This window comes from Hemitrygon akajei, chromosome 29 (genome assembly GCF_048418815.1).
Source record: "Hemitrygon akajei chromosome 29, sHemAka1.3, whole genome shotgun sequence".
Lineage (NCBI taxonomy): Eukaryota > Metazoa > Chordata > Chondrichthyes > Myliobatiformes > Dasyatidae > Hemitrygon > Hemitrygon akajei.
The window spans coordinates 35,168,869-35,187,516 of record NC_133152.1 but is presented as its reverse complement, the minus strand read 5'-3'; the positions used below and the strand labels follow the sequence as shown (position 1 = coordinate 35,187,516).

Below are 18,648 nucleotides of genomic sequence, written 5' to 3'. Positions count from 1 at the left end.
ACACTACAGCACAGAAACAGGCCATTTGGCCCATCTAGTCCATGCTGAACCATTAATTTGCCTAGTCATATTGATCTCCCCCAGGACCATAGCCCTCCAGCCCCCTCCTCTCTATGTACCTATTCAAATACCTTACCAAATTTCTCTTAAATATTGAAATGAATGGCGCATCCACCCACTTGTGCTGGCAGCTCCTACCATACGCTCATCATTCTCTGAGTGAAGAAGTTTCCCCTCATGTTCCCCCTAAACATTTCACCTTTCACCCTTAACCTTTATCCTCTAGTTGTAGTCTCACCCAACCTCAGTGGAAAAAGCCTGTTTGCATTTACCCTATCCATACCTCTCATAATTTTGTACTCCTCAATCAAATCTCCCCTCAGTCTTTACATTCTAGTGAATAAAGTCCGAACCTATTCAACTTTTGCCATTAACTGCGGTACACAAGTCCTGGCAACATCCTTGTAAATTTTCTTTGCACTTTTTCAATCTTATTTACATATTTCTTCTTGTCTTTATGGTCCAGAATTAAATTATAAATTAAATCCAAATTGATGGTATACTGTATGAGGACATCTTTGTAAAAGCATAGTATTGACTAACTCAAAAAAATTGGAAAGGATCATAAATTAGCTAGGAGAACTATGAAAAAATAGCTCTACTACTTTTGAAATGAATATTTTTCAACATCAGATTATTGTTTTTATAATTCAAACAGCAAAGCTGTATTTGCAACTTTTTAGAAGTGATTTCTTTCCTTCATAATTCAAGAATGTTTACATGGTGTTCTACATTTTCTTGTTATTTCTTCAAACCTTTTTTCACCAATCAATTATACTACGGAATAGCTCACAACCAACTAAAAATAAATATATAATTTAAGTAACCATAAAGGTATCATCATAAGTAATCATAAATTGAGTAATTTTGGACTCTTGAAATCCAGGTTTTAAAATTTAACAGTTGTTCAATTTTTCTTCACTTCTGTCCCACTGAGGCACGGAAAAAATGGTAGGAAAAGGGAACTGTGGCTGACGAAACATGTGAGGCAACTCGTCAAGAGGAAAAAGGAAGCATATGTTAGATATAAGAAGCAGGAAGTAGGAGGTGCTTATGAGAAGTATAGGGTAGCCAGGAAGGAGCTAAAGAAAGGACTTAGGAGAGCTTGAAGGGGGCATGAGAAGGCCTTGGCATGTAAGATTAAGGAGAACCCCAAGGCGTTCTATGCGTATGTGAAGAATAGGAGGATGATGAGAACGAAGGTGGGACCACTAAAGGATAAAGAGGGCAACATGTGCCTGGAGGCGGAGGAGGTTGGGGAGGTCCTAAATGAATACTTTGCTTCAGTATTCACAAGTGAAAAGGATCTTGATCAGGATGAGGTCGAAGTAGAGCGAGCCTGTGTGCTGGACGGTGTGGAGATTAAGGAAGGAGAAGTGCTGGATCTTCATAAAAACATTAAGATTGATAAATCCCTAGGGCCGGATATGATACACCCCAGGTTGTTGCGGGAATTGAGCGAAGATATCGCAGGAGCATTAGCTGTGATCTTTGAATCCTCTTTGGCTGCAGGGAAGTGCCGGAGGACTGGAGAATGGCAAATGTAGTTCCCTTGTTTAAAAATGGTAATGGGGAGAAACCTGGGAACTATAGACCAGTGTGTTTTACGTCAGTGGTATGCAAACTACTGGAAAGGATTCTTAAGGATAGGATCTATGAGCATTTGGAGAAGTACAGTCTACTCATGGATAGTCAACATGGCTTTGTGAAGGGAAGATCATGCCTCACGAGCCTGATTGAGTTTTTTGAAGAGGTAACAAAAGAAATTGATGAGGGTAGGGCAGTGGATGTGGTCTACTTGGACTTTAGCAAAGCATTTGACAAGGTCCCTCATGAGAGACTCATCCAGAAAGTCATGAGGCATGGGATAAGTGGAACCTTGGCTGTTCGGATAAAAAATTGGCTTAAAGGAAGAAAGCAGAGGGTAGTTGTAGAAGGAAAGTATTCTGCCTGGAGGTCGGTGACTAGTGGAGTGCCGCAGGGACTGTCCTGGGACCCCTGCTATTTGTGATTTTTATAAATGACCTGGATGTAGAGGCAGAAGGATGAGTGAGTAAGTTTGCGGATAACACAAAGATTGGAGGAGCTGTGGATGGAGCTGTAGGTGGTCGAAGGTTACAAGAGGATATAGACAGGCTGCAGAGTTGGGCAGAAAAATGGCAGATGGAGTTCAATCCAGACAAGTGTGAGGTGATGCATTTTGGAAGGACAAACCAGAAGACTGAGTACAGGATTAATGGTCAATTACTTAAGAGTGTGGATGAACAAAGGGACCTTGAGGTTCAAATCCATACATCCCTCAAGGTCGCTGCACAGGTTGATAGGGTAGTTAAGAAGGCCTTTGGGATGCTAGGCTTAATTAACAGGGGGATTGAGTTCAAGAGTAGAGAGGTCATGTTGCAACTCTACAAATCTCTGGTGAGACCGCACTTAGAGTATCATGTTCAATTCTGGTCACCTCATTATAGGAAGGATGTGGAAGATATGGAGAGGGTGCAGAGGAGATTTACCAGGATATTGCCTGGATTGGAGAACAAGTCATATGAAGCAAGGTTAGCAGAGCTGGAACTTTTCTGTTTGGAGCGTAGAAGAATGAGAGGGGACTTGATAGTGGTCTCCAAGATTATGAGAGGCATAGATAGAGTGGATAGTCAGTACCTGTTTCCCAGGGCACCAATAGCAAACACCAGAGGGCATATGTACAAAATTAAGGGAGGGAAGTTTAGGGGAGACATCAGGGGTAAGTTTTTTTTACACAGAGGGTTGTGAGTGCCTGGAATGACTTGCCAGGGATGGTGGTGGAGGCTAAAACATTAGAGGTATTTAAGAGCCTCTTGGACAGGCACATGGATGAAAGAAAAATGGAAGGTTATGGGGTAGTGTGGGTTTAGTACTTTTTTTTAAGGATTATATGGGTCGGCACAACATGGAGGGCTGAAGGGCCTGTACTGTGCTGTAGTGTTCTATGGTTCTAAGCGTTTAGCTGAAAACTTTGCAGAAATTATGGAAATTTATTTGGATAAGAACTGTTTGCTTTTATAATTTTCAGCCTAAATTGATAAGTTTGGAAATAAGTTTCAGGGTGTAATGTATCCTGAACAAACTGTACTGAATGGGAATTTTGGACTCTTAACATATGCTGGAAATATGTACGAGAGGCAGAGGGTACTAGCTTGTCTGTAGAGTGTTCCAAAATCCTCTCCACTTGGACCAACTTACAACCCTTCCTCTTGGGATACCTGTTTATTCTTTGTTAACCCTGTCAAAAATGTGTGTTATGTCCATAGTGGGTAGTTCTTAATAACTGGAAAAATGACAAGGTTGCCAGCCTACTGTAGTGTTCAAGAATTGGCTACAATCCCATGCTGAAAATGAAGCTTATAAAGTGAGATATAGAGCCACATCTGGAGGTTCAGAGCTGCTTTCACTCCATGGGACCATATATTCCCACTCATTAATGCATACTCTTAATTAGATGCTGGATTTGATCTGTATTCTGCTTAAGGCCAATAGACACTGTAAATCTTGCATACTGTGCTTTCTAATACACTGCAACTTCTGGCAAAACCTCCTCTGGAGTGCTTTATATGGCATGACTAGTTAAGGGGCAATTCAGTGGAAGAATTTGTCAAATTCAGGTTATATTTCCAACTCATGAAATTGTAAATGTCACAATTATATTATTATTGCAATTGCATCTGCACTTTTCCCTTGTCTATCACTTAGTGCATAAATAGTGGATTTCATTGCTTAGTACCCAGATAGAAGATTATATTAAAATGTAGCATTTGTATTTCCTTCCCTGATTATTGCCAATCAAAATGGATCAATGTGTCTCAATTTACCCTCATTAATTTCCCTATTGTGCTGAGACAGTGCTATCTGACAGGGAGCTCCATGCTTAGCTTATCAATAAGTAGCAACTCATCAAGTGAACTGAAGAAGCTGCAGTGAGTTGAGTTCCTCTAGTGTATTCACTATGTAATGATACCCAGTGATTGTCAATATATTGTGCAATAGCCAAAGCAGACCAACAGTCAAGGAAATTGTTGAGTGTGGGGAATTAAGTGCAGTAGCTAGAAGATGTACTCCAGAAGTGGTGGTTCTTATTATCAAAAGGTAGGTGCAAACTTTGTCTTATTACTATTGTTAAATTGGGGTATTTTATTTAAAGAAAAAATGATTGGATGATAGAAAAAATAGTTCAAATAATATTGCAAGTATTAAATAAATGAATTCATTAATCTAAACTAGATATCAAGTAAATGGAGAAGTAAACTAATAGAATATATAAATAAATTGGCAAAGGCAGTCTTAAGATCGTGCATTTGATCAGCTTCAAAGAAATATACATTGGTCACCAGTAGTGAAACAGATGAATCAAGGGTTTAGTCTTAAAGGCAGTTACATAGTTATAAAGGGAGAATTCACGAACATAGAGTGAGAAATTATTTTAAATGTTATGATTGTAGACAAGAAAGTAATATAAATAGAACTCATAAGATGTATACAACTGAAGAATAACAATTACAAGAAAAGAGATGCATCTATGACTAACTAATAAGATTAAGCATGATTTTTTGTTGGTAAAAAAGCTGACAATATTGTGAAGAATAGCGATAGGCCTGAGAAATAGAGTGTTTTAAAAGACAGCAAAAAAAAACAACTATAAGTTTAATAACATGGGAGAAAACAGAATATCATAGAAACATTCAACCTATCAAGTCTGTACCAGCCTTATGCAAGAGCGGTCCACAAAGCCCCACTACCCTGCCCTCTCTCCAAAGTTTTTGAAATTCTTACACAGATACTCAAACACTTCTCCTTTACACTACTATTATTGGCAGGCATTCCAACCCTAACCATTCATCGTGGAGAAACATTATTCCTCCTGTCACTCTGGTTCTTTTGCCATTTACTTCATTTTATGCCCTCAGTTTTTGAACACCCCCCCCCCCCCCCACCAACAAGTAGGAACAATTTCTCCACTATTTGTGTAACTGCTATCCCTACATCCTCCTGTGTTCCAAGAAGAACAGCCTCAGCTTCTCCAGTCTAGACCCCCAACCCTCAAATAATTTAAATAAGTCCTGAACTGGACACAATATTGAAATCACAGCCAAACCAATATTTTATAAAGGTTTGCCATAATTTCCCTGCTCTTCTATTTTATGACTATTTGTTTACCTTTTAAGCTACTTTCTGGATCTGGTCTGCCATTATGTATATAATTCCTCTAAATTTCTGTTCTTCTACCTCTTTATAGTAACACGTCCATATTCTTGTAATTAATCTCACCAAAAAGTAAAATTTCACATTACTCAGCATTGTTTCATTACTATCTATGCCATAGCCACTAGCCTATTTAAATCTCCTTTATAAATTAGTATCTCTTCACTGTTCACTAAACCTCCAAGTTACAGCAGCATGCAAAAGTTTGGGCACCCCGGTCAAAATTTCTGTTACTGTAGAAGATGAACGGATCTCCAAAAGTCATAAAGTTAAAGATGAAACATTCCTTTCAACATATTAAGCAAGATTAGTGTATTATTTTTGTTTTGTACAATTTTAGACTGAAAAAAAGGAAAGGAGCAGCATGCAAAAGTTTGGGTACCCCAAGAGATTTGAGCTCTCAGATAACTTTTACCAAGGTCTCGGACCTTAATTAGCTTGTTAGGGCTATGGCTTGTTCATAGTCATCATTAGGAAAGGCCAGGTGATACAAATTTCAAAGCTTTATAAATACACTAACTCCTCATACCTTGTCCCAACAATCAGCAGCCATGGGCTCCTCTAAGCAGCTGCCTATGACTCTGAAAGTTAAAATAAATGATGCTCACAAAGCAGAAGAAGGCTATAAGAAGATAGCAAAGTGTTTTCAGGTAGCCATTTCCTCAGTTCATAATGTAATTAAGAAATGGCATTTAACAGGAACGGTGGAGGTCAAGTTGAGGTCTGGAAGACCAAGAAAACTTTCCAAGAGAACTGCTCGTAGGATTGCTAGAAAGGCAAATCAAAACCCCTGTTTGACTGCAAAAGACCTTCAAGAAGATTTAGCAGACTCTGGAGTGGTGGTGCATTGTTCTACTGTGCAGCAACACCTGCACAAATATGACCTTAATGGAAGAGTCATCAGAAGAAAACCTTTCCTGTGTTCTTACCACAAAATTCAGCATCAGAAGTTTGCAAAGGAACATCTAAACAAGCCTGATGCATTTTGGAAACAAGTCCTGTGGACTGATGAAGTTAAAATAGAGCTTTTTGGCTGCAATGAGCAAAGGTATGTTTGGAGAAAAAAGGGTGCAGAATTTCATGAAAAGAATATGTTAAGCACAGGAGTGAATCGATCATGCTTTGGGCTTGTGTTGCAGCCAGTGGCACGGGGAACATTTCACTGGTAGAGGGGAGAATGAATTCAATTAAATACCAGCAAATTCTGGAAGCAAACATTACACCGTCTGTAAAAAAAAAAGCTGAAGATGAAAAGAGGATGGCTTCTACAACAGGATAATGATCCTAAACACACCTCAAAATCCACAATGGACTACTTCAAGAGGCACAAGCTGAAGGTTTTGCCGTGACCCTCACAGTCCCCCGACCTAAACATCATTGAAAATCTGTGGATAGACCTCAAAAGAGCAGTGCATGCAAGACGGCACAAGAATCTCACAGAACTAGAAGCCTTTTGCAATGAAGAATGCGTGAAAAGAATTGAAAGAGTCTTAGCTGGCTACAGAAAGCGCATACAAGCTGTGATCCTTGCCAAAGGGGGTGTTACTAAGTACTGACCATGCAGGGTGCCCAAACTTTTGCATGCCACTGTATGAGATATCTACAAATATAAAAGTGTACCCTGAAACAAGATCTTGGACTTTATAAATTATGGCAAACCTTTATAAAATATTGGTTTGGTTGTGATTGCGATATTGTGTCCACTTCTAGACAATATACTCGAGAAAAAAACGTGAAGGCTTTTGGTGAGGCTGCAGAAAAGACTTGTTTAAGTTATTTGAGGGATGAAGGTCTTTAGCCTGGAGAAGGTGGATTGTTCTGCTTGCAAAAGAGGAGGATGTGAGGAGATCAGTTACACAAACAGAGGAGAAATCAGTCCAGTCCAAATAATAAGTGTATATTAAGAAAGGCAGTGGTTCTTGTCCTGTGGCCTGGGGAACTCCACTGCATACTTCCTTCCAATCTGAAAAATATCCCTTTGCTATAATTCTCTTCTTACAGTTGCTTAGCCAATTGTCTCTCTCTGTTGCTCTTGCCTCTTTTATTCCTCATCTTTTAATCTTATTGATATCTATCAAAATCCCTTTTGGAAGTCTGTAGATTCTATATTTAGCACATTTCCTTTTTCAGCCCTACTGGGCCTCCTCAGGTTACAGCAGGGTTCCATTCCTGTGAACTCTTTGTAACCTGAACAGTTCACAAGTCAGAAATGCAGACATAAATCAAGTTCCCACATGGCAGAAAATGCCTGCAGTCCCGCAGCAGCCAACAAATCTATCCCACCAATTTCCCAAATGATTGTTCACGTGCACAGCTGTACATAACTTGAATGTTCATAAGTTCGGGGAACCCGTGTTGGTTATTTCATAAAAATTATATCGAGTTAGTTGGACACCACTTGCCTTTAACAATTCCATGCTGGTTTTCTCTAATCTGTCCACACTTGTCCAAAAGAATTACTAATTCTGCCTCTAATTGATATTTTCTGTATTTCCTCATCAGGGGAGCTAACTAGATTGTAATTACTGAGTTTATTCCCACACCTTTTTTGAATAAGTGTGTAATAAGTGCAGTTTTCCATTTCTCTGAACCACTATGTATTGAGAAGATTGTGTCTAGGGCTCTGTACTTCCTCCCTTCTCTTGGCCACCTGAAATGCATTCCACCCTGACTAGGTGATTTATCCACTTTAAGTTTGGCTATTCTTTTCAGTAAGTTCACATGTCTATAGAATATTTATTTCTTCATTTATATTTGCTACCAGTTGTTTATCATGTTCCTTCGGGAATTTCTATTTTACTAGCCCTCTGAACTATCTGTAATCAGCCTGGTTCTTTCTTGCATTAAGATGACATGTCATCCACCATGTGCTTTATTTTCCTGCACTATTTTGCTATCTTTTTGGTCACTGGGGAGCTTATGTGTGTCAGTATGCAATGAATATAATAATTTGTTATTATCTCCAAGTGTATAAAAAGGAAGAGTGCAGCAAAAGTAAACTTTAGTCTGCTGGAAGCTAAGCCAGTGGAATTAATGGGAATAATAAAATGACAGTTACACTGAACAAATGTTTTGTATCTGATGTCTCTAAGAAACCCTATGGAGCACAGCAGGCAATAGCCTTCCTGAAAATGCTCATCAACTATTACTCTTTGGTTCCTGCTCCTAAGTCATTTTTGGATCTGATTTCCCACCCTGCTTTGCATCCCATGGGCTTTCACTTGTGGGATCTCATGAAAAGAAAAATTGCTTCAGAAGTACCAGGGTTTCCAAAAGGGCATTTGAATAAAGTATGATTCAAAGGGTTGGAGGATTGTTCACTGACAGGAAGAAGTGATTGGGGGTAAATGGATGATGATCTTATAACGACACAGTTCTTAGAATGAAACTATTCAACTCATCAGGTTCATTCAATTCCCAAGGCATCAATCCCATTAGATTCATTTCCCCCTCTTTATTCCCCTGTATCAATGCAACAGTTCTCTAACACATGCCCATCGATTCCCCTTTGATTTGTTTTGCCATTAAACATGCATTAAAACATAACTAACAATAACCAATTAATTTAGCAGCATGTCTTAGGAATGTGGGTCAAAATCTGTTTCCAGACGAGATCCACACACTCACAGCAAGAAAATGCAAATTCCACAGACATCATCCAAGGTCACTCTTGAATGAAAGTGGTCTCTTGCATAGATAACTCTAATGCCTCCTATTTCTTGGGTTGTTTTTTTTAAAGCAGCTGGAATTTTCAGTGGATTTGCGCTGAACTTCGAGAACTTGAGCTATAAAAATCTAGATCTTAACTACTGACAAACAGGCATTGCAAATTAAGATTTTTGAATAAAAATATCCAAAGAAATGATGGGTTAGTTATTTTGATAAAACTCTGAAATCATGTTTTTAAGCAACATTGGCTCTAAGTGAATTCTTATATCCACAGATGTGACAATTTCAAATGTCAAAATGAAGCTGCACAAATTGTAGTATCTTTTGTACTGGATAAAGTTAAACCTTGTATCCAAGTATTTTAGCTGGTTAAGTGTTGGAGCATTTATATCTTTGACCAGACAGTGCAATAGATTTCATATTAATTGTTCACAGGACCCTAAAGAGCGACTTGGGTGTCAATCACAGACAGGGTTTGCCGACATCCAGACTCATACCTTTTTCCGCAGCATAGACTGGGATCTGGTGAGTAATAAATCTTTGGCAGGCTTCCAATCATTTGTTGTTCTTGATGGACAGATAGCCTTCCAGATTCCATGCCTTGCCTCATGGAGATAATCAAATGACCTCTTGATATATCCTTATTCTTATAGAAAAGGCACGTTGCTCTGGCATAATTGATTTATGAGGGAATAATAGTAATCTGATAATAACCTGAGTCATATCATTCTTACTTTGTGGACTATTAATGGTAATATATCCATGAACTTAAATAATTGTGACCAAAGAATGAATTACCGCATCTTATCCAATAAAACTGGGCTAAGGATTAGACAGTTAAGTTTTAATTTGGACTATGTACTTATGGCTGACTAATACACTCAGATATTTCCCTGCAAAATCACTTGTTTATCCACAAAACTGTTCATTTGGATAGAAGACTTTTTTTAATTAAGGAAAGGAAAATGAACAGACACAGCAGTGGAATTCACACATTGTAGTTCTGTGTCATTGACCCTCAACATGATAATGATCTCCGAGCACTCCATAACAGTAAAAGCCGGAAATAAAACTAGATCAGTTAGTTAAATGTTATAATTTAAAATAGTTATAATGTCCTCTCAGTAATCTAACTTTTTAACAGACTTTGAGAAATAAAGCAACTGCAGCCAATCAAGAATGCTTGAAAGCAAGAAGGAGTTGCCTTTATATTAGTGCTTGTAGCCCAGAGGAACAAGAACATATCTTCTAGGTCCTATAATCACCAATAAGCCTGACTTTTCCAACACAACATCAGTGTGAACTGACTTCTCCTCATCCCCCACCACTACCATCTGCTTCCCCCTGCCATGAACACCATTGGCTCCCTCAAACAATTGCTATCTGCTCCCCACCAACCTTCCATCTGTTTTCCACAACCCCACCATCTGTTCTTTCTCCTGTCCTTCACTCCATCCCAACCCATCTTCCACAATCTGGATCCTTTCCTTGTGATCCAGATTCCCCTCTATCACACTACCCCACTCCACATTCCTGGCATTGTAGGTGTCAGTCTTTTGAATTGACTTCTGGCTGAAAGGTATCTGTGGTGTTGCAGGTTGCTTGTAGGTAGGAACACCAAAATAAACAAACCACTTCCCACTATTTACCCCACAATCCTAAACTTGCTCTAATTCCAACCTTAATACCCTGACCCTGCTTCTGTACTAAACTCACCTACAGTCTAGAATCAAGATTAATCTATCAGCTGAAATAACTGCTTCACTCCAAGTCTGTTTAGTGGAAAGTGCACTTGCACCTTTCATGCGAATTGTTTTAAGATGTCCATATTGCTGTTAAAAAGAAGACATTTCTATTTGTGAATTATTTTTAACCAGTGTTACTAATCTGAAAGCCACAGGAATTAGAATACTGCTGCTGTTCTAATGAATATAACAGTTGGAGCTAGTACTTGTTGAGAGGAGAATGACCTGCTTAGAGATTAGTGTACCAAGAAGGTATTACTGTTGTAGATTTCTCTTCCTACTTCAGCTACATTAGGTAAGGCAGAACATTGTCACCTTTGGATAATAATTTAGTTGTCAAGAGCTTAAAGGGACCACAATGGCAGTGGTGACAGTTTGGTTACCATTGTGAAGGAACACAGATAATGATTTAGTAATCATGTAGCCTCAGTAAGTTAATGTGACTTCTCTATCTTTTCTACATCCATTATAAGTAGTAGGACTAACCAGATAGTTTTTAAAATAAGAAATAGATAACCAAGAAGAAAAGCCATTCCTTCGGCTACAAAAGAGGTGGAGAAAAAACAGAATAAACATACTTGGAATTTTAGATCGAGAGAAGTAAAATGCTGAACAGTTTTGATGTCCTGGAAGTGAATGGGAATAAAAGAGGATACAGGAGGCACAGATGATTCATCTGGACCTAATAACAAAACTTGCAGAATAGTAAAGGGTCAGGATATTTTCATAAATAACCTCCCTACTCTTGGTAAAATCTCAAAATTAACTATGAATAAGCAGAGTTTTCAGTGCCATACTGCCAGGATATTACTTTAAATAAAAAAATAGACTTTTTTGGCATACATTTAATTTTAATTTATTCCTGCAAGAATATTTTCACCTTGATTTTTAATGCATGACTGACTTGGTTTACATTACTATTTCACAGTAGGATACCTTCATTCCTGGTTCACATATTTCCTTCTGAAGGACGCAAATATCAATCCATGTATGCACACTCTGCTATTCCCTGCATCAGGTATCAGCAGGTGGTGATTTGTGAATGCTAACTGCCATAGCAACAAATAGATTGTCAGGGTATAAGCCATCTGAGTGGAATCCATGCCTGCTTTACACTGCAGCATCTCTCACTTCAACTTAATGTGGAACCTACCCTTCCAGAGTGTGGGGTACTTTTGGAAGGTAGAATTCAGTCTGGTCATACTGTGATTGGAAGGAAAGTTCGAGTGGATGCTGAGTTCATTTTGGAGTCCAACTGGTTGTGTAAATGAGGTACTGAATGTCCCAATCTGTCACAGTGTCACTTGAGGAATCTTTGTGCATGGCCTGGTTGTATCTTGTTAGTGTCTGCATGGATTGCGTTACTTTGAGCTGCTCATAAACTCTGAGGTTTGGATTATCTTTTGGACTGACACTGTAAATGACAAGAGATTTGCAAATCAGAATCCTGAAAGCACTTTATAGAAACTGATAAAGAACTTTATAGGTACTAAAATGAGACACTTTGCCCAAAGCTAATCTGCAGAAAAACACTCCCTTTGTTATTTACTATTGAAAAAATATAGAAAAAAACCATTTACAAAGGATGTAATTACATTGTAACGTAGCTTTCTATTGAAAGTGAAGTTAACAATGTGTCAAAATCTCTCTTTATTTCAAGGCAAGTTGATGTTTCTTATAAACAAATTTGCAACATTTGAAAAAGCATATTATTAACACAATTAATCTGTATTGAATTCTGGCCATATAAGCTTTCAGAATTCTATGTTGTTAGTCTGCTTAGCTCTGCTTCTTTGTTTCTTTATACCCATTTTGATGTTAACTAAGGTGAAAAAATGTTGATCCTACATTATGAGGAATGGTTCAAAAGGAATAATTGGTGTAAAAGTGGCACTTGAGCATTTGACCTGGAGAGCACTGTGTCACTCACAGAGGTTAGAGTATTGTTTGGACTGATGTTATGAACAAGACATAATGCGAAAGCTTTGGATGCAAGAAACATGCAACAGGTATGGAAAGGCACGATTTTGTACAAGAAGTGAGGAGATCTTAATATACTACTTGGAGTAGGGAAGCTAGATCTAGAATTTCCTCAAGAATAAGGAAGCTTAAATTAAGTATTAATCCAGAACTAAGCTAACTATGTGACTGAAAATACTTATGGCTATCTCATGATTCTAATATAGAGACTTGTAAGATTTCACTCTATTTTAAATATAGATTGGACAAAAGACAAATTGTTACTCCAAGTCACCATTTATAATAGTATATTATAAGAATAATGTCATTTTAGTTGCCAGTGACTGTTGACAGTAATCTGTACCTTCCATCCAAGTTTCTAAAAGAAATATCAAAGATTTGGTGCAAAATTGTCATTAAAGGAGCAATTGTTCTTATTCACTAGTAGACCAATGATCTGATTTTAGTGATGATGTAGCCATGGGTCAGGTTGAGCTGTGGGGAATCTTGTCCAAGTATGTCCTGTGATGGGGAAGACAGTTCCTCTCCATCAAATTGTCCTATGCATTTTAATCAATTGTCATTCCAGCCATATCCACATATTACTGGTAAATATCAACAAGTCAAGTAATTCCACACAGTGTTGACAAACATGAACTTCCTGAACTCAACAGTGAAGGCTTAAACTTTCAATACACTCTGCTGCTGATGCAGAAGAGATGGATCTTGCTCAACTGACAAGCATTTATAGTTGGATTTTTTTTCAGATCCAGCTCCCAGGTTAGACCTGGGACAAATTTATCTGGCCATTGATTTCAAAGGAGATAGTGAGGCTGTGGGAAAGTAAGATATAAAGTACATTAAGGTTTGCTTAAATCAATGGTAGTTTGTTTAATATATTCAATTATTTAATTGTTTTAGTTTTTCGTCAGTTTCTCTAATTCTTTATTCTCCTTTTAATACCCCTTACAAGTTTTTGAATGTCAGAGGCAGTCAGAAACATTTAAAATCTTGACAACCTAGTCAAGATTTTTATATCAATCCATTATATTGTCTGAATTTTTGCTGTCACTTAGACTCTATGCCTGTGTTGTTCACCTCCAGGATGCTTCACTCCAGTAAAGTAAGACCTCTAAATCTGGAACTTAGGAAGAATAGCATTTGTGAGAGGCAGGCAAAAATTAGGCCATAATGTTCATTAATACGGTTTACACTATTTTCCACCTCTGTGGAATTGCAAATGTGTTCACACAAATGCTATTCAGCAGATGTTTAAAATGCCACTGAAATATTTCAATTTGTCTTAAACCACCTCCAGTTTATCAATCTTTCACACTGCAGGATTTCAATATTCACACTGATATTCTGATTTTTGTAGCCCACCATCTGTTGCAATATTCTTCTGCCTTGATGTATCTATTGCAACATAGTGTACCCAATGCCCCTCTTAAATTCCAGTATCTTCCTGTCCCAGACTTGTGCAGCAAATTAATAGGCTTCTTAATCTCTGAAATTGCTGGAGATGGCTTCTAGTGGAAAGCATTAATACTTGCATCACCCTATTCATCTGTTTTTAAGAAAAGATGATTCTGAACTTTCTGAGCAAAGATGTCAGCTTTTAATTGAAAGATCCAGGCCATTATATATTTTTTTTTCTTAGATGCCTTCTATTAGATGAGAAAAATTAAACAAGAATATTCTCAGAGGGGTTTGATCCATGAATTAATTTGGCATGGTAGCCATTTTCTGTTGCAAGAGCAACAAAGAATGTATTTTATTCATAATATTGAAAAACACTTAATTGATCTTTATACTAATTTAATCAATGTGACAAATCAGCACCATTTTTCTTCTTCTACTTTTAAGTTGATAGAATTGTTTCTGTTACAATACTATATGTAAGCACTAATTAATTAAAATATTAATGAAATCATTTATTATGTAGCTTTCTTTTCAGTAATTTTCACACTATTACGCTTGATGTCATACTTGATGAATGTTCACTACCAGTAAGGTTAATCCTATGAATATTAATAAAGATCCTATGGAGTTAATTTCACATTAATCATCTTTTTGGCTGCTTTCAGTTATTGGATAAAGGTAAATTTTATAGACTTAGTGTCTAGAGAAAGTGACTAATGCTGGTGTTGAATTTTCTCCTCAGTCTAAACAATTTGATTCTTTAGTTGCGTCTCCTTCTCTTCCCTTCCTGAGCCATTGTCTCTGAGGTCAATTATTGCATGTTAACTGGATTAAATTCATTCAGTACAAATCGGACATCAAATCTATGGCATTCCAGAGGAAAAGTTTCTCCACCAGGTCACTGAAGGGAGGATAATGCCTAAATGAATAGAATTATTTCCTACAATTTCCTTGATCTCTCAATGAATTTTCAAGTTCCTTGTCATTCAACTATATACGTGTACAGCTAAACAAAACATCATAACTCTAGGGCCACAGTACTGCACAGTACATAGAGTTACAATAAAACACAACACAGTCACAAGATATTAGCACAAGACCCTGAGTGGCATGGCCTGAAGATTGATGGTGCATGTGATGTTGCAAGAATAAGCACAAGAAAGTTCCTCATCTTGCGCTGGGTCAGGTACCAATGAAGGTAATTCAATTTGTTTTCTAGGGAACAAATATTGGAGAGCAGTATTGATGGGAGACCCAGCCTGCAGAGGTTATCCTTTTAACCTAGCACAGATTCCAGAGTACTCTCTCACTATTCTTTTGGGTAGAGTAATAAAAGTGAAGTTGTTATGGTTCAGCAAGTTTATGCAGTAATCAACGGAACTGATGACACTTGGATTATCCAAGTTTGGTGTCATTTTCTAATGAGCTAACTGATCTCCATCAAAGTTACTCAGATAAAATGCCCTTCTTGCTTGGAGCTCATGAAAACTGAGTTATTTTAAAGGAGGAGGTAGGAGTGAAATGGAATGGTTTAAGAAGTTCAGAAAAACAAGTGCTTTATTTTAAAGTTAAAGCTTTAGAGGAGTGACAGTCAATGTAGACCTGCAAGAATATGAGTGTTGAGGAAGTGTGATGGCAAAGATGTTTATAAAGATTGTAACACAAACACATGAAATTCTGCAGATGCTGTAAATCCAGAAAAACAGACACAAAATGCTGCAGGAACTCCATAGGCCAGGCAGCATCTATAGAAAAGAGTATGAACAGTCAATGTTTTGGGTATATTTTGGGACAAAAATGCACTTGTATATTTGTCTCAAAGGTCTGTGAGCAATGTTGATGAACAAAATCCATGCCCTAATCGATGTAATTCAGCACAATATAACACAGTTTTTATATATCTACAAAATGCACTGAGTTAGTCATCCTGGCTATTCCAACAGCATTTTCCATACCCACTCCCACAACAACAGTGGTAGAAGAAAGCATAGTAACATCACCAATTGTGTGTTCTCCTTCAAGCTGCAAACCATCCTGTCTTGGTACGCTTTTATTGTTGGTTTAATATTACAGGAGTTTAAAGTGAGAGTATTATCAGCAAGAGGACAACCATACTTCATGAAAGCAGCTTGCACTAACTTTACCAGGGCAATTAAAGATGGGCATTAAATGCTGGCCTTGCTAATGATGTCTAGATCCCAGAAATAAATGAATGAACAAATAAAAAAGGTCATGGTTTGTATTTTTGCCTAGAACATTGAAATACTTGCATCATCACCACCCTGGACAGACAGACAGACAGTCTCACTCACTCACTCACTATCTTGTCCGGTAATCACAAAGCCATACCCGTACTGGTCTTGGTGAACAGTGTCCCAATTCCTCTTTACCACACAACGAGGAATAAATTATTTGTTGGAATGCAGACTCATAGATGTGGTGATAAGTTGATTGTGCTGACAGTCAAATTTTCATTGTTATTTCTAGTTAGTGATTTCACTGAGAGTGAAGAGTATAGAAAATGGTGAGAGAAGCCCAAATGGTTATGGCATTGACTATCTTCTGTTACATAGGTTGCATATTTCCTGTTTCAGCTGGATCAGCCACCACTACCTGGAGTGGTCTGAGGGCTAGTTTCAGGTTGGTAATTTTGAAAGCAAGGTTGACCTTTTGGAGTTTTGAGAAAAGTTTGGGTGAATGATGAATATATACTCAGTGGCCACTTTAGTAGGTACAGGAGTGGAACCCAGATGGGTCTGCTGCTGTAGCCCATCCACCTTAACCTATTGACATGTTGTGCATTCAGAGAAGCTCTTCTTCTTGCAACATACGGTTATTTGAGTTACAGTCACCTTTCTGACCTCTCATTCAAAAGGCATTTTTCCCACAGACCTGCTGCTCAATGGATGTTTTTTGTTTCTCGCACCATTTTCTATAAACTCTGGAGGCTGTTGTGCATGAAAATCCCAGGAGTTGTGCAGTTTCTGAGATACTCAAATCACTGTCTGGCACCAACAATCATTCCACAGTCAGTCACTTAGATCACATTCGTTCCCCATTCTGATATTTTGTCAGAACGACTGTACTTCTTAACCGTGTCTGCATGCTGTTACGTACCCCGTAACTGGGTCACTTACCAGCAAAGATAGAGAGGTCCAATGGTACTATTTTTAAAAGTATTTATTGATAAAGGGGCACAAAAATAAGATTAATGCAAACATACAGATAATATACGTCGTCAATACTAAATCTAAAAGCGCGGGTATAATAATACTCAATAAGGAATAGCTCTATCGTTGTCTAGGGGATAATGTATTGTCCGATGGAAATATAACAGTCACTGTTAGTTCGTTCAAGCGGCAGCATTTTGGGTTTAAGAGAGAGACGGTTTTAAACTTGCCCAGGTCTTTTATGATGCCAGTCCTTTGAGTCGGGGGAGTTGATTTCCCCGTTGTTAGCTAAAAGCCGTTTTCCGTGGTACCAGCCACCAGTCCCAGGCAACGGAACTGAATGCACGTGGCCTCCTTCAAATGGCTTCCTGCTATTACGGGATCGCTAGCGTTTCTTCTGGTGCGTCTGAGGGGCTGTTCCTACAGACCCTCTTTTATCCTGACTCGCAGGGTCGTAGATGTCAATCAGGTTGGGGTGATGCAATCTCTTTCTCACCCAACCCACTTTGCCTGAGGGCGTTCACGTAGCATAGTATCTCAATCCACAAATGTGTCTCCAAGAGACAATGGCCATGTCCCGTAGCTTTACATCGCCGGGGAACGAGGCATTCTGCATGTCTCTCTCTCATTTCCTGGGTCCCCTGACCCAACCCAATAGTGATCTTGCGATTCTCACAAAGGAGGATGCTGCAGGCATAACAATGCTTTTATGCATTGAGTTGCTGCCACATGATTGACTGATTAGATATTTGCATTAAAGAGCTGGTGTACAGATGTACTGTACCTAATAACATGGCTACTGAATATAGATAATTGGGGTGAATTGGTAAAATCTGAGTCACTGATTCAGAGGGAAGTAGAAAATGTGAGGAATAACCATGGCAAGAACAGTTAACAATTTACCTCCACTAATCCCATTTATTGAAAATTGTTCATAGGAATTAGCATGATATTCTCTTTATAAATAGCAATCTTATTTGGAACTTTAGTTACTCTTTAAATTGCTTTGATATCTCAGGATGTGTTGTCGTTGGAGAGAGTCCAGAGGAAGTTCACAAATATAATTCTGGGAATGAAAGAGTTAACTTTTGAGGAGCATTTGGCAGCTTTGGGCCTGTACTCACTAGAATTTAGAAGAATGTGGTGGGATTTCATTGAAAGCTACTGAATGTTGAAAGGACTGGATAAAGTAGATGGGGAGAGGATGTTTCCTATGGTGGGAGTATCCAGAACTAGAGGGCATAGCCTCAAAACTGAGGGATGATCTTTTAGAACAGAGGTAAAGAGGAATTTTTTTTTAGCCAGAGAGTCGTAACTCTGTGGAAATTTCTGCCTCAGACTGCGGTGGAAGCCAAGACCATGGGTATATTTAAAGTGGAAGTTGATAGTTT

General features: G+C 38.3%; 1 protein-coding gene across 4 annotated transcripts in view; it reads left to right on the top strand.

Annotated features, from left to right (window-relative positions):
- prkcz (protein kinase C, zeta) overlaps window positions 1–18,648 on the top strand; it is a 349,250-nt gene that overhangs the window by 258,761 nt on the left and 71,841 nt on the right. For all 4 annotated transcript variants that reach the window (XM_073032157.1, XM_073032160.1, XM_073032159.1 and 1 more), the window contains one exon: window positions 9,397–9,486. In XM_073032157.1, coding sequence (XP_072888258.1) covers window positions 9,397–9,486 — 90 coding nt within the window. The remainder of the gene's footprint in view (window positions 1–9,396; window positions 9,487–18,648) is intronic.